The sequence below is a fragment of the Pollachius pollachius genome (assembly GCF_949987615.1).
Source record: "Pollachius pollachius genome assembly, chromosome: 14".
NCBI classification, from domain to species: Eukaryota; Metazoa; Chordata; class Actinopteri; order Gadiformes; family Gadidae; genus Pollachius; species Pollachius pollachius.
Window position 1 is genome coordinate 446,846 of NC_136947.1, and position 17,299 is coordinate 464,144.

The 17,299-nt window shown below is 44.5% G+C and overlaps 1 protein-coding gene across 1 annotated transcript in view; it reads right to left on the reverse strand.

The window, feature by feature from the left end:
• Positions 1–3,139: 3,139 nt before the first annotated feature.
• The window catches only part of LOC307086455 (uncharacterized protein), a gene marked incomplete at its 5' end in the record, with an annotated part of 34,040 nt that continues 19,880 nt past the window's right edge, over positions 3,140–17,299 (reverse strand). Inside the window, 7 exons of the mRNA XM_079751675.1 lie at positions 3,140–3,454; positions 4,645–4,722; positions 5,548–5,739; positions 7,470–7,524; positions 14,715–14,861; positions 16,764–16,796; positions 17,131–17,175. Coding sequence (XP_079607801.1) covers positions 3,261–3,454; positions 4,645–4,722; positions 5,548–5,739; positions 7,470–7,524; positions 14,715–14,861; positions 16,764–16,796; positions 17,131–17,175 — 744 coding nt within the window. The 3' untranslated portion in view covers positions 3,140–3,260. The remainder of the gene's footprint in view (positions 3,455–4,644; positions 4,723–5,547; positions 5,740–7,469; positions 7,525–14,714; positions 14,862–16,763; positions 16,797–17,130; positions 17,176–17,299) is intronic.

Genomic DNA, 17,299 nt, shown 5'->3' on the forward strand with positions numbered 1-17,299 from the left:
TTCTGCCACCAATATTGAACAGAAGCTTGGCCTCGACTCAATGTTTTTTATACTCATACTTTACAAAGTCAAATACTGATAATATTGTAATCTACAGGATCGTTTGTTTAACACTTTACATACAAATACTACAGCTTACTGGTACATGCTGACCCTAACATGGTAAACGTAACAAGACTGTTTGGCATTACAATACATTGGATGATTATCATGATTAATAATCATAACATGGCTTGCCGGATTTGGTTTAAGATGTATATCGTAATGAGTCTGGTGATTTTAACTAGAGGGATACTGTCGTGGAAAATACCCACGATCTAATACTCTAACAAATTACAAGAGGTCGAGAAGGACTAGGTTTGAATGATCAAGGCTTTATTGTCACCGCAGAGAGCAACAACATCACCTGAGTTGGTTTGCAAAAGAACTGAGCTCTTCGGCTTGGGATCTCAGAGGTAACTTAAGCTGTGATTTTCTAGACCAATCAGAGCTTCTAATCTATTGGTCCATTTAAGTTTACTTCCCACATGGAAACATACATTCATACATTCAAGCATTAGATACAAAGAATTATATATTAAACATTAGTTATATGAAGTTTACATATTATGCATTAGTTATATGAAGTGAGGTCTTTGATTAAAATCCATTCATCGCCTTGTTTATTAACCTGTTCTTAAATCACCATGACTTACCACATGGGTTTAAGAGATGAGCCCTGTGAAAGGAATATTAATTTAAACAGTAAAATATGTATTTGTAATAGTTAATGCCACTTTAGTTGTCTGTGGCATATACAGTCATAATCCTAAAGCTGGTAGTGTCTGATTTTAACCGGGGTATGAATTAGTTTCTTTAATTCTTTTAAGTATTAAAGTCTACAGAATACACATTCTGAAACCACAGATGAGGAACCTTGGGAGGGCATTTCCTCTCACCGTGACGGGAGCCAGCCGTCTTTGAGGGGCCACTTACACGTAAATGAGGAACACGTGTAAATGTCCTCAGAATGCAAGCACCTGTTGACCAAGGAAAGCCAGGTAATATAAAGTGTTTAACATTTGGCTCCATTGTAAATATATTTACCTTATATTCTTGTATAATTCATATTTTAAGTCAACCTTACTTATACTCATTATCTAAGTGAACTCAGCAATAGACTGATGCCATTGACTACAGAGGGATGTCTTATCTGAGCCTTATCTGTTTGCCGGTCCGCTCCGGACCCTCTGAGGTGTTGAATAGCAGTAGAACGGGGTCTAGAGCCTGCCCCTCTTCCCCCCTGCTGGGACATTCCTCTCCACTATTATTTCTGACATTTGGCAAATATCCTTTTTAAACCTTCATTATTTTCTACCACAATCCCAACATCCACAGTGGAAAATGGCACAATCTTTATAGTAGGCTATACAGCAACTCAAATATGTGACAAAGCTTTATATGCTATCCCTACACAGATTAATACTGACCTAATTTTCCTAGTCCAATATTATACAATGGTTTGAATCTATAAAACAATATTATCAGTAAGTCTTGCAACTCTAATGATTGAAACCGTGGTAAAACCAATACAAAGTAAGCTCATGCATTTCAGAATATGATCACATTTTTATTGTTTGAAGAAGACACATTGATCATGCATCAGCGGTACTTTGTTCAGCCAAACAGCAATACTTCACTGTTCATGTGAAAAGAGTATAAAAAATATAACAAGTTGACCAAAACATGTACACAAATACTTCAAGTGTACATTACAAGATTCAAAATCTACATTAGTGTACATTACAAGATTCAAAATCTAAACATGGGTTGGAAATGTAAATAAATAAGTATAATACTTAAAAGAAAAAGCCAAATGATATCTTGGAGGTACATTATATCACTCAATCACCAAAACGATTTAATTACGTTCATTACGTTAAATAAAGTTTTTGAAATGTCCTAAAACATTTCTTCATGGGAAAAACAGCCAGCATAGGAACAATCAGCTGTTAAATCAACTGTAAGCAAAGCAAAAAACTAAAAACAAAAGCAGCTACAGACGATTCATGATAATATAATCCCTTTGATCTCATGGAGAGGGGATGTCCACACTGTGACACCTGTGGAACAAAGCTGTCTGTGTGTGACATCCAACATTACTTTAATCCTTTATCTGTGGGTAAAGGATTAAAGCAATGTTGGATGTCACACATAGACAGCTGTCTGGGTTTGACTTTAACAGTTTCACCCTTGAGTTGGGTCGCTCTTCTTCAGTGTAAGAGTTCCAGAGGATGTTATCATCGTCACACATGATGAAAGAGCAATGTTGGTAATAATGACACATCGGTACGGGAAATGACTGCATCTTAGGGTTTCTTTACCCTGGAAATGATAGGATCGAGTGGGGATCTGTAGATAGAGGGTGCCGGCTGGATGCATTCAAACATGCAGGTTACTGATGTCTTTGGGGTGGCTGAGGTAAACGGTACACTGGATTGAGCATGTTGCCGTCTGCGTGATCACAGGGTATTAACAGGGAAGAGGAATATCTGATTCTGACATACAGATATGTGGTAAATCACATCCCAATAGCATTGGATTTGCAAGCACAAAAGAGATTCAAACAAGCTGAACATTGGGTTTAAAATGGGAGAGGTGGTTTAAATAGGGCAAAATGTCGAGAAGAAGCACCTTTGGTCTTTGAATTAAAATATAATTTGTGTCCCAATAATAAGTGGCAGTGGCATTGGCTTGAACACGGCTTGTTACGACCAACCCCGGAGAGTTACGCAATAACAGAGCAGGGGAGTGTTTTAACACTAATGGAGAGAGGCTGATGTGCACTTAAACTCTAATCTGCTCTGATGCATGTGCACACACACACACACACACACACACACACACACACACACACACACACACACACACACACACACACACAACACACACCAGATGTGTTATCTTGTTAACAGTTATAAGCTAATCATAGATTCATGCCAAAAAAAAAGACAAAAAAGCGGAAGAAAACCATGAGGTATCAAGAAGTGTGCGTGTGTGTGTGTGAACGTCCTTGAGTGTAGGTCGATGGGGCCCTTTGAGGCCCACCCGGGTGGGCCTCAAAGGGCCCCACATTCTATGACACAGCGCGATGCAATTAAGAGGGACTTGATTGACTTGAGCAGCGTGTAAGTCTCGTCAGGATCTGGTAACCCCCTCTTAGGGAAAAGGCTTTGCGGAGATGTTAATTGTTGGGGGAGGGGGGGGGGGGGAGTAGTACTCTAGTAGTACGGCCCCTTGCCGTAGTGCTCCTGCCGCAGCTGGCCGTAGGCCTGGTAGCAGGAGGCCATGTCGCAGACCCCCTGGGTCCCCGGCGGGCCCCTCTTCCCGGGGACGCCGTGGCCCCCAGGCTTCCCGGGATCCCCTGGCGGCCCCCGGGACCCCACACCATCCTGGCCCCGCGGCCCCTGGACACCTGGGAGGGCAGAGAGCGGTCAGACCCCGGGTTTCCACGTCAACTTTAACCACGTGGTTGGCTATACTGGTTGTACTGGTCTTGTCAGGGCGCCGTGAGGGCAGCCCTCCAGCTCCCCGGGCTGCAGCAGTGGGAGGGGGCCCGTGAGGCCTGCGCGCTAGGCTAACGGCGCGTCGATGCATCTGGACCACATCTGGATCTACGGTCGTCCACGTGAGACCCATGCAACACACATTCTGTTAGAGACACACAACCGCTGTCCCTGTAATCTGGCCTTAGGAACTGAGTGCCACGTTCTCTGACGGACACAAAGTCACCGTTCTGCTCGGCAGGTTATAATAACAACGATGCTAATAATAAGAAATGATTTTATATAGCGCCTTTCAGGATACTCAAGTTCGCTTCACAAGAGTGGGAGGTGAGGGTGTGTGCGTAGCTGAGTGCGAGTGCAAAATGCGCAAGGCGCTGGGTGGGGTCGTGAGTTAGAGGCCATAGGCCTCAGAGAAAAGGTGTGCTCTCGTGTACTTTTTGAAAGTGTCCACGGAAGGGGCACAGCGGATGTTGGGGGGGGAGCTGGTTCCACAGAGTGGGGGCGGACACGCAAAAGGCCCTGTCCCCAGAGGTCTCGAGTCTCGTGCGGGGAATTGCCAGCCGGTCCTTGTCAGAGGACCTGAGGGACCGCAGGGGGGTGTTGGGGTGGAGGAGGTCAGAGAGGTAACGGGGGCCAGAGCGTGAAGGGACTTGTATCTGAGGAATAGAATTTTGAATTAAATGTGGAACTTGACGTAATCAGTGGAGCTGCATCAGGGTGGGGGTGATGTGCTGCCAGGGCTTAATGCCAGTTAAGACCCTGGCAGCACATATTGCAGTCTGTCCAGGCGGGTAGAAATGAAGCAGTGGATCAGGGTCTCAGTAACTGAGTCTGAGAGTGAGGGTCGGAGTCGTGAGATGTTCTTCAGGTGGTAGAATGCAGATCTTGTGACGTTCTTAATGTGGGACTGGAATGATAAGGTGGGGTCCAGGATGACACCCAGGTTGCGGACTACGGGTGATGGGGTGATGGAGCAGCCATCATTCTGCTCGTAAGGTCAAAGTCCACAAACAGAGCCCTGGTCTCTGTTCGTGGACTATGACCTAACGAGCAGAATAGTGACTTTGTATCCGTCGCTGCCAAAAGGGGGCGTGTTTACCTGCAGGACCCATCTCTCCCGGCGGCCCGACACTCCCCTCTACTCTGGCGCCCTTCATCCCGATTGGTCCAGCATCGCCTGTGTGTGGGAGAACAACACGAAGGACTCATCACCATGGGGTCATCTTCCTTACCCGTCTGTCACCGTCTTTGCGTCATGAGCGCGACCCTACTACCGCCTTCTGCAAGTCAGGGTCTGCGCGACGTCAGAGGCCCCCACGCCACCCTGTGGGGGAACCCAGTAGATAGGGCCCCCACGTCAACGTGTGGGGGAACCCAGTAGATAGGGCCCCCACGCCACCCTGTGGGGGAACCCAGTAGATAGGGCCCCCACGTCAACGTGTGGGGGAACCCAGTAGATAGGGCCCCCACGCCACCCTGTGGGGGAACCCAGTAGATAGGGCCCCCACGTCAACGTGTGGGGGAACCCAGTAGATAGGGCCCCCACGTCAACGTGTGGGGGAACCCAGTAGATAGGGCCCCCACGTCAACGTGTGGGGGAACCCAGTAGATAGGGCCCCCACGTCAACGTGTGGGGGAACCCTAGCATGGCTGTTGCCAGACCGAGCTCCATCGTAGATGGAGCTCGGTCTGGGGAAGCTGCTGTCATTTCCTTCAGCACAAGAGGCGTGATCAATGGGCCAGTTCAAATTACTCTGTATGCAATTGGCTGCTTGCCGTCGCTTTCCTGTCGTCATTCTGTTAAACCAGCCAATAGCGCGCCAAGAGGAAAAGCTTGGTGATTGGCTCCCGCAAAAACGTATCGGAAGCAGAAAGAAACGTATTGCTCTTCTCCAGACCCTTCTGCAGGGCGGACTCAAATCGCCGGCAGAACGGGCGGGGGGTACCCAGTCTAGGGGAACCCAATAGGCAGACGCTGGTCACCTCTCATCTGAGAACACACCTTTAGTTCCCCGGGGGCCCCGATGCCCTGGCATCCCCGAGTGGCCCCGGGGCCCGTCCTGGCCCGGGTGCCCTTGGGGTCCGCGCCCCCCCTCCAGGCCGGGGGCTCCCGGCGTTCCCGGAGGTCCGGCCAAACCTTCACACTGACAACCTCCGGACGGTGTGACCAGCTGGAGGAGCTGAGGGAACTGAGCTGTGAGTGAGTGAGTGAGTGAGTGAGTGAGTGAGTGAGTGAGTGAGTGAGTAAGGGGGTGAGTGAGTGAGTGAGTGAGTGAGTGAGTGAGTGAGTAAGGGGGTGAGTGAGTGAGTGAGTGAGTGAGTGAGTGAGTAAGGGGGTGAGTGAGTGAGTAAGGGGGTGAGTGAGTGAGTGAGTGAGTGAGTGAGTGAGTGAGTGAGTGAGTGAGTGAGTAAGGGGGTGAGTGAGTGAGTGAGTGAGTGAGTGAGTGAGTGAGTGAGTGAGTGAGTGAGTAAGGGGGTGAGTGAGTGAGTGAGTGAGTGAGTGAGTGAGTGAGTGAGTGAGTGAGTGAGTAAGGGGGTGAGTGAGTGAGTGAGTGAGTGAGTGAGTGAGTGAGTGAGTGAGTGAGTGAGTAAGGGGGTGAGTGAGTGAGTGAGTGAGTGAGTAAGGGGGTGAGTGAGTGAGTGAGTGAGTGAGTGAGTGAGTAAGGGGGTGAGTGAGTGAGTGAGTGAGTGAGTGAGTAAGGGGGTGAGTGAGTGAGTGAGTGAGACGGTGTGTTTGTGTGTGTGTGTGTGTGTTTGTGTGCATGTATGTGTGAGTGAGTGTGTGTGTGTTTGTGTTTTTGTGTGTGTGTGTGTGTATATGTGTGTGTGTGTGTGTGTGTGTGGGGGGAGGTAGACAGAATAAAACAGTTTAGATTACAACAGAAGCCAACAACAGACACATCAAAAGTAGTAGAAACTCATTAGTATTAAATAAATGGACCACAGTTACGTTATTATACTCCAACCACCGTGAACCGTATTTAGGGTCATTAAATACCTGCACCCTAATTTTGTAAAGTTGGATCAAGCTATTTCTCCCTGCCTGGCTTTTCTTGAACTCTCCTTGTGTGAAGCTTGTGGTTAATCCAATGGTGCCGGTAATAGATGAGTTAACATGCCCTAGCTGCTCACATGCTTCCTGACATTGCACAATAGTCATTGTGCAAGTGGCTCACAAAACACACATCCGACAGCCTCAGACTGCTGCTGGACTTGATCGTCCCGTGATGATGTTCCCGTGTGTGCTAGGACACCAACTACAGAAATACAGAAATTTGATGATATTTTCTCATTGAAAATGAAACAAAATTCATGTCAGTTTATTGAGACAAGACGAGTGTTATGTGAGTTATCTGATCTTACTCAGCTAACCAAATCGAATAGAGCGTTCTTCCTCAACTTCTATAAGGTTTTGAAGAAAGATAGACATCCTTCCTAAGAAGTGTCCCTTGCTGCTTAACATCATTGACGTTCTACCTACATTTAAACTACCTCCTCATGAGTGCACGTTTTGCAGTTTCGCCTTATCCGAGGATGGCAAAATTATTCCGAGAATGAGTCAACTCCTTCCTTGAGATAGAAATTGGCTGTCTGAGTCCTGGTGTAGACAAAACCATCTACATCTTAAGATGCTACTTCAAATAGGGCCCGGTTCTTGGGTTTCGATTCACACTATCCACATTTCCCATTTAGATCAACAGTTTCTTTTTCTATTTTAGAAAATTGCTGCTATGACCATAATTATTTTAATACATTAATCATTTTAGTATTATGTACAGAGTATGTGTATTTGTAAGAGCTTAGTGTGCCTGCGCTTTTCATTGTGGATTCTAGGTTCGGAAAACGGAGGACCTTGGATAACATTGATCACCTTACCTTGGATAACATTGATCACCTTACCTTGGATAACATTGATCACCTTACCTTGGATAACATTGGCGCAGAGCTTCATTAACTGCTCATCTGATGGTGCCTTTCCCTTTGATAAAATCACAATCGTCAATCACACAATTGTTGGGCCATGGATTATATCCAATAAAGTAATAGGCCTGCATTAAACATAAACAGATATTATAAATACAGTATTATGTGTATTCTATGTTACATACATACAGTGGGGCAAAAAGGTATTTAGTCAGTCACCAATTGTGCAAGTTCTCCCACTTAAAAAGACGAGAGAGGCCTGTAATTTTCATCATAGGTAAACCTCAGCTATGAGAGACAAAATGAAAAAAAAAATCCAGAAAATCACATTGTCTGATTTTTTAAGAATTTATTTGCAAATTATGGTGGAAAATAAGTATTTGGTCACCTACAAACCAGCAAGATTTCTGGCTGTCACAGACCTGTAACTTCTTCTTTAAGAGGCTCCTCTGTCCTCCACTTGTTACCTGTATTAATGGCACCTGTTTGAACTCCTTATCAGTATAAAAGACACCTGTCCACAACCTCAAACAGTCACACTCCAAACTCCACTATGACCAAGACCAAAGAGCTGTCAAAGGACACCAGAAACACAATTGTAGACCTGCACCAGGCTGGGAAGTCTGAATCTGCAATAGGTAAGCAGCATGGTGTGAAGAAATCAACTGTGGGAGCAATTATTAGGAAATGGAATACATACAAGACCACTGATAATCTCCCTCGATCTGGGGCTCCACGCAAGATCTCACCCTGTGGGGTCAAAATGATCACAAGTGTTAATCGAGATAATCCAATAACCACAACGACAGTTGATCAAGTTGAAACGTTTACTGAAAGTTAGCATATTACATGCACAACCATGGCTGCCGCCATTATTCACCGATAGAACAGCCAGCCAACCAAACTGCGCACGCGCAGTAGATAACATGCAACTTAACAATCTCCCCTTTTTCTTTAAAGAAAAACATTTTTTCAAAACCAAGAACATTTTTCATAACGAAGGACATTTTTTTTTTTTTTAAAAACTAAGAACACTGTCCAAGAAATAGAACATCAACATAGGTTATATTTTAAACCTACAACAGCTAAACAGGTATGATTAAATGACAGTTTTAATGACCAAACTAACTGTAGTCTATTGTCAAGATCATTTAGTCCTTGATGCAGTAAGATGCAGTACACCTTCGCTGAGGGCCCTCAGCAGACTTAGTGCAGAAGTCCCTGTCTTCGTCAAGCAGTTAGCAAGCTGTTCCTTGGTAGGTAACCACATGATCTGCTGAACAGCTCCAGAGTGCATGAGCTCCTTAATACTGCTGATTTCGAGGCGGAGTCTCTTTTCTGTGACACACTTTGTAGACTTGACAGCATCAAGAAGAGAATGGTTATCCGTTACACACACAATGGGCAAATTGCTGTGTGTGCAACCCCCAGTGGTAAGCTCTGAGTAGATAGTAGCTAGAAAAACTCCACTGTCGATCCCATCTGCAAGCGCCAATGTCTCTCCTGCTAACGTACTCCGTACAACTCTCCTGATGCGTTTTGACTGCCAGCATATTGGTGAAAACTTCCCATCTTCTCCCATAAGCATGATAAAATGTCCACCCTGTGTTCCTCCATCTGCAAGGTTCCCCATTGAGGAATCACTGAACACGACTAGTTTGAGGGAACAGTTTTCTCCCAAGTACTGAAACCTCAAGATCACGTCTTCTGATTTTAGTTTTCTGATGAGTTTGTTTGCACAGTGCAGGGTTTGGACAGTAGCATGCTTTGTGTTAGATGCCAAAATGGATATGTCACACATTACATCCGGTCTGCTCTGTCTTGCTACCCACAATATCTGGCCAATCTTTGATTTAAGCATGTCAAGCTCGATTTCTGTTAAAGGAGCCTCACGCTGTGTTGCTCTGGTGGGGTCCACATGAATAGGTTGAAGACTTTTTATGTATGTACTTTGTTGTACCTGTATCTCATCCTTCAGGGAATGAACCTGCATTCCAATGTAGCTGAAGCTATGGTGTTCTTCACGTCCAACTTGAAAAGCATCTTTCAATTGGGGGATGACAGCTGTGGAGAACGCATGTGAACCACCCCAGATAAAGTCATCCACATGAACTGCAAGGATCCCCATTACAGCACAGGAATCATCCAGCCAGTAGAATACTGCTGGATCAACTTTTGACACAGTAGCTCCCAACTGCTGCATAGTGTCTTTCACTCTATTGTACCAGTACAAAGAAGCATCTGTAAGGCCATAAACACACTTTTTCAACTTCCATACAGTTCCTTTGCACTGTGCTTCTTGGGGTGGGCGAATGTAGACATTTCGGGTTAACTCTTTACCTTGTAAAAAGGCTGCTTTAATGTCCATGGAGTTCAGCTGCCATTTATTTTGACATATGACAGCCATGATCATCTTTAGAGATTCTGAAGCACATGTAGGCGAGTCTTTGGGAAGGTCTTGTGTGTTTCTTTCTTCAAAGCCTCTCGCAACTAGTCTGGCTTTAGGTACAATGCTATCAGGTGTTTCCTTGAGTGTGCACACCCACCTTGTTGAGATGCATTTCTGACCCTCATCTTTTACCTCTTCAAATACATCATTCTTTTTCCAGTTGCTGAGTTCAATGTGTTTGGCAGGTATGAAGGCATCATCATCCACTATCAGTATGTCATCCTGATTGTAGTCAGTACATACCTTGGCATGCTCAGGCAGAATAACTTGAAGATCTTTAATTTGTCCTAAGTCAACTGACCTTGTTGTGCCATCAGTTTCCTCGGGCTCACTGTACTGCACATTATAACAGTTTTTGTGTTTTCCAGTGGCCTTTCCTGCCCGGCTGAGAATTTTTCCAGTGTGGGTTTGGCCACTTTCATTGTCTGTGTATTGAACCAACTGTCCAGCTTTCAGCCTCAGGCCTTCACAAGTCGCGGTTGAGTTTATCTGCGACGTGACAGGTTGATCGAGATCACCTCCTCCAGGCTGTACTGATGCATGAGAGGGTTCAGTGTTATCCTCAGCATCAAGGTGTTCATCATTTGTCGGTTCCACTTCCTGTAATTCATCGTCACTGTCATAGTTATGATCATTGAGTCCAACTGCTGTTGTCATTGTAAGTTTTTCATTGACAATTATTCAATCTCCCTTTGTATTTTCTTCCAGCTCTGGGTGATCCACTTTTCTCAGCCTAGACTGGTGCACTCGAATGTAGGTTCCCCCATGTCTGACAAAAATCACCACACCATCTTGGCCGATGACTACGCCTGGACCTTTCCACTCGTTACAGTCTACTCTCTTATAGTATACTTTGTCCCCCGTTTCATATCTGTCATCATTGGGCCGGAGTTGTTTGCGAAGGGCTCTTCGGATCCTCTCAGAGCATTCGTCTTCCGTAAACGCTCTTCTTGATGCATGTAATGTTGTGATGTGTTGGGCTACCCAAGTATTCAAACTTGTTTCCAGAGCTGGTGGCTTATCGGTAAGGGTTGAAGGCAGATTTGGGTTCTGCCCAAACACTAGTTGGTAGGGGCTGTAACCATGTACATTGTGCATCGAGTTTTTTGCCATCAAGGCCCAATCCAGGGCCGTCTTCCAATCACATTGGTTGTCTTTCTTCACCTTCAGCAAAATGTCAGTCAGTGTTTGATTATGCCTTTCCAGCAGGCCGTTGCTCCATGGGCTGTATGCTGCAGTGGTTTTCCCTTCAATGTTAAATTTTTCAGCCATGTCCCTAATTTCTTCGTTGTTGAATTCACCTCCATTATCACTGAGTAACCTGCGCGGAGGACCATGGATACTTATCCAGCAGTGAATAAAGTGCTTCACTATCTCCCTGGGTTTTTTCGTGGTGATAATACTCCCCGCACTGAAGCGTGTGAAGTGATCAATTGCATGGAGATACCACACTCCCGGTTCAAGCTCATGCAAGTCCACAGCAATAGTTTCATTGTATGTTGAGGCCATGGGCAAACCCACCACTGGTTTGCGTTTTGGTTTGCTGTACCTGATGCATGTTTCACAGTTTTTTACAATGTCTTTGAGTATGGTGTTGCTTTCCTCATCATTATTACCTGCACAGGCCAGTAGTTTTTGTAGTCTTTCAACTGAAGCATGTCCAAATTGTCGATGCAGTTTCAACAGGACTGTCTTTTTCCCCTTTGTTGTCATGTTTTCTGTCACAGCGAGAACTTCATCCTCATCGTTTTGGGTCTCACTTTCTTCTGCGTCACTATCATCTCTCAAGTTCACACAATAATGTCCTGAAGATGTCTGTTCAAGCTCAACAGGTTGTTCAAACATTGTCGCTTTGTCATGCGCAATGTCCAAAACTGCACTTGCTCTTTTCAACGAAGTCTTGCTTAAAAGCATGGGTATATCTGCAGGGACAACTTCTGTTTCGATTTTGCATTTTGTCTGTCCTATCTTGACTAGAATAATCACTTTCCTCGTGGAGTGGACCACTTTCCCATCACCAAACCTGAAAGGTCTTGCACTCTGTTTGTCACTAACTTTTTGCAACTCACTCTGTGGCAGTTCACTGATGTAATCATCAAGCCATTTTTCCCCACACACAGTTCTAGTACAGGCTGTGTCAATCACAGCTGATCCCAAAGCCTCCACCATGAAGATTTCTGTGTCAGACAAAACGTTGGAAAACAAAGTAATGTTGCATTCTTCAACATCATTTTTTATCCCCTCATCCTTTGTCAGTTTTACATATTCCTTTTTGTTTGGACACTCCTTTGCCCAGTGGTAAGCACTCTGGCATACTGCACATCTTGTTCTCCTCCCATGTTTGTCGAGTGGGTTTGTGCCCTGAAACACCGTTTGTAACGGTTGCAAGTTTGACCTACCCTCTCGTCTGCCTGTGTATCGCGTGTAGTAGGCAGCATCTTCGCTCATTCGCAGCGCACTGCTGCCATCTTGTGGTGTAACGTTATCGCCAAAAACTCTTTTCAAGGCTGATTTTACGTCAACAAAAGAGACGCTCGGGCAAGCTGTTAGCGCCAGCTGCTTATCTTTCACATTAAGTCCCGCGGTATCTAGTAGCTTGAAGGCTAACACGGCATCCGGAAGCTCCATTTTAAATTTACAGAGCTTGTTGTAGCGATGTTCAAATTCGATGATGTAATCCACCATTGAAGTAGCGCTTCCTCTAGCGATCCGATCGAACTCGGTGTAAGCCTCGTACTGCCGGTCCTTTTCTTCTTTCAAAAACAATGAGTCCAATTTAGTCATAAGTGTAGTCATTCCCGTGTCGGAATTTAAGTCGTCAGCAGCAATTTCCAGAGCACTAGCCTTGGCTCTCCCCTTTAGCGACAAGGTAACCGCCAAGGCTTGCTTCTTTTCATCCAGTTCTGTGACGAGTCTCCATATTGCGATCTCATTTTTCCAGCTTTCGTATGACGTCTTCTCGTCAAACGGTGGCGGAACTTTGTAATTCCCAGCAGCAGCCATCCTCTGCTACCAATGTTAATCGAGATAATCCAATAACCACAACGACAGTTGATCAAGTTGAAACGTTTACTGAAAGTTAGCATATTACATGCACAACCATGGCTGCCGCCATTATTCACCGATAGAACAGCCAGCCAACCAAACTGCGCACGCGCAGTAGATAACATGCAACTTAACAACAAGAACGGTGAACAAAAATCCCAGAACCACACGGGGGGACCTAGTGAATGACCTCCAGAGAGCTGGGACCAAAGTAACAAAGGCTACCATCACTAACACACTACGCCGCCAGGGACTCAAATCCTGCAGTGCCAGACGTGTCCCCCTGCTAAAGCCAGTGCATGTCCGGGCCCGTTTGAAGTTTGCTAGAGAGCATTTGGATGATCCAGAACAGGATTGGGAGAATGTCATATGGTCAGATGAAACCAAAATATAACTTTTTGGTAAAAACTCAACTCGTCGTGTTTGGAGGAGAAAGAATGCTGAGTTGCATCCAAAGAACACCATACCTACAGTGAAGCATGGGGGTGGAAACATCATGCTTTGGGGTTGTTTTTCTGCCAAGGGACCAGGACGTCTGATCCGTATGACGGAAAGAATGAATGGGGCCATGTATCGTGAGATTTTGAGTGAAAACCTCCTTCCATCAGCAAGGGCACTGAAGATGAAACGTGGCTGGGTCTTTCAGCATGACAATGACCCCAAACACACCGCCCGGGCAACGAAGGAGTGGCTTCGTAAGAAGCATTTCAAGGTCCTGGAGTGGCCTAGCCAGTCTCCAGATCTCAACCCCATAGAAAATCTTTGGAGGGAGTTGAAAGTCCGTGTGGCCCAAAAACATCACTGCTCTAGAGGAGATCTGCATGGAGGAATGGGCCAAAATACCAGCAGCAGTGTGTGAAAACCTTGTAAAGACTTACAGAAAACGTTTGACCTCTGTCATTGCCAACAAAGGGCATGTAACAAAGTATTGAGATGACCTTTTGTTATTGACCAAATACTTATTTTCCACCATAATTTGCAAATAAATTCTTTAAAAATCAGACAATGTGATTTTCTAGATTTTTTTTTTCATTTTGTCTCTCATAGCTGAGGTATACGTATGGTGAAAATTACAGGCCTCTCTCATCTTTTTAAGTGGGAGAACTTGCACAATTGGAGGCTGACTAAATACTTTTTTGCCCCACTGTATGTATGAAGGGAGAATCAACTGATGCATGCAGAAACGGTGGGGAAGTGAGTCAGTGATATGCGTCAATGCCATCCACACCAAGTCTTTGACAGCGTTTAGCCTCTTACCCTGTGTTACATTTATATTATTAGCCTCTTACCCTGTGTTACATTTATATTAGCCTCTTACCCTGTGTTACATTTATATTATTAGCCTCTTACCGTATATTACCTTTATATTATTAGCCTCTTACCGTATATTACCTTTATATTATAATAGCCTCTTACCGTATATTAACTTTATATTATTAGCCTCTTACCGTATATTACCTTTATATTATTAGCCTCTTACTCTGTGTTACATTTATATTATTAGCCTCTTACCGTATATTACCTTTATATTATTAGCCTCTTAGCGTATATTACCTTTATATTATTAGCCTCTTAGCGTATATTACCTTTATATTATTAGCCTCTTACCGTACACTACCTTTATATTATTAGCCTTACCATATACTACCTGCATCTAACCACACCTTAACGACAGAAGAAGAAGAACTTAACGACGGAAGAAAAAGATGACATTAGTAATTCTATTCGGAGCGGAAAGTGGTCCAACTCACTGGTGTCCCAGGGTAACCGCTGACTCCTGGTTGCCCTGGCGACCCATCCTGCCCCGGGACCCCGCTGATGCCCTCGTTTCCTGGGTGCCCGTCTGCACCCGTCCTCCCCTCGACCCCCCTGGCTCCAGGCGCTCCCGCCGCGCCCCTCTGATGGACAAACAAAACAACCGTTTAGCACCAATGATCCGGACACATCTAAATGGCACGTCTTATTCAGCACAATGGCACAGGGTAACAAACACCTTTAGGTTACATATGGTGAGTTAAGAAGTTAAGTTAGGATCATAAACCACTCAAACATAATTCATTAGTGTACATCCTTTAATTATCTTCCACAGCAAGTTTGTTTCCTCTGAAGAGTACCCCAACATTTCATTTTAATTAAATATTGATTTGGGATGAATTGTTGTTTCATTTTGACATTGCAAAAGGATAAAAAACGGATATACATCCTTCTGAAGTGTGGCTCAACATTGGACGATTGAACAGTGCTGTCTGACAGAGTTAGAGGCGGTGGATCATAAACTATTAGGAAGTGGTCTGTGTGTGGCCAGGAGACATGGGCCTATTGTGCAACAAAGGAATACAAGTTCATGCATCTATAAGTGGGAGGCACGTTGTGCAATGAAGAGAGCAATTTGGGTGGATAAATGTGTGACCGTTACCAGGAATTACACCATACTCCACACAACGTACCGGTAAATGACATGATGTATATTTGATGGTTTCTATTTTTTGAAAGAGCAGTTGGCTTCACACCTTGTGTTAAAGGGGATTTCCACCTTCACACCTTCTGAAGCAAGACCATTCAAAGGGCAGATGAGTGTCTGATCCGAGGTGGTGGTGGCATCTCAAGATATTTTCATTAGTTTTTACTTATGTGTTTGGAAGATCAGAGTATGGAGTAAAAAGGGAGAATTTGGGTCTATCAAAATGGCTGGCATCCATTATAACAATTACTTATGACTATTAGTGAAATGTAAACTAAGAAAATTCCTTGCCAATTTCATTCGTAAACTTTAAATGTACTCGGATCTTGAATATCTTCATTGATGAATGCAATTTTTGTAGGTCCATTTGGACAAAGGTGGCAAATAAATGTAATGTAATGTACATTTTACATTACATTTAAAATGTAAAAATATTAATTTAAGGTACATTTACAGTTTACTGTAAATATACGGCCTCTCAGGGAATGGCGTCTCAAGAAATGTGACTTGATTAAGTCACATTTGAATCAGTTCAAATATTGGCCATTTAAAGTGATGTATGCATGTACAAATCCAACATGTAGGGATAATCCATGGTGCTTCTTTGAAGGAGACTTCTATCTCGTCTGTTAGTGTGTTATGAGTTCACAGAGTTATAGTACAATGGAAGGGATGGAGCAGATTATGAAACTAGAAGTGAGGCACCTGCTGTTCCTTCTCATTACCCTTGTGGCCACTAAGTGAACCGTATCGTGCTGGAGCACACGGACCGAGAGAACTGGAGGGAGAGCTCAATGGGTTGAGGAAATAACAATAATTAATGTCAGGTATAGTCATAAGTAAACATTTGCAAATGAATAATCTATGACAGAATAGACTTGATGAATTTTGTCATTATCTGCATAGACGTCCCTTCCTTCCTGTTTCCCAGCCACACCAGACTGATTCAAACATAATTTAAATCAGCCAAGAGGCGGTTTCACTCCAAGGTGAGGGTCGGGAAAAATAATTTGGATTTAACTTATTGATGAAGCTAAATTACAACCAGTTCATTTATTGGTGATTTAAAGCAATTGAATCCTACAGGAAGGGATAATCTACGACTAGAGGTATTTCTTTGAAGGGGACTACTTTATGTTTGCTATCTTGTTTACTGCTACTATGTTATTAGTTCACTGGTTGATATAGCTCACCAAACGCTGGCAGCTGATATTACTTCTAGCATTTTGCATTCGTGCAGAAACAACCTCAGCAATCACACCTCAGACCACAAAAATTTGCACTGCTTATGTTATGACTTACAAACCATACACAAATATATTTTCTTTGCAACACTTACTTCTCCTTTTCTACCCATAGGACCAGCAGGGCCCTACGACAAAAACACGCACACACACAAACACACACACACACGCACGCACCACCACAGAAACACAGGATGAGCATACAGATGTAACAGAAAACAGGGTCTGAAAAAATTGCAGAAATTATGAATGGCATGTCTACACATTCAACCTGACCTGTAGTTCTTTTATTTATTAATTTTCACCAACTTTGAGAATTGCGGTATGGCAACGAGGTGCCATCAAAAGAAAGGTGAGGTGAGGTTAGGGCACTTCTCTGTCCCCACTCTCACTGTCACATCCACCGTGGTCCTCTACGCCTTGAACGGCTTTTGATACGCAGAACAGAAGAGGGGTACGAACCTCCAGCCCGGGGCTCCCAGGCTCTCCATCTGTGCCTGGTGGGCCCTGGAAACACAGAAGAACCCCAGAGTTCATCAGTGGAGGCCCCACCTGACGTACACATGTACTGCACATCTGCTACCGCGAGGGGCCAGACTCTCTCTGTTGAGGCCAGATCTGGTTCTAATAT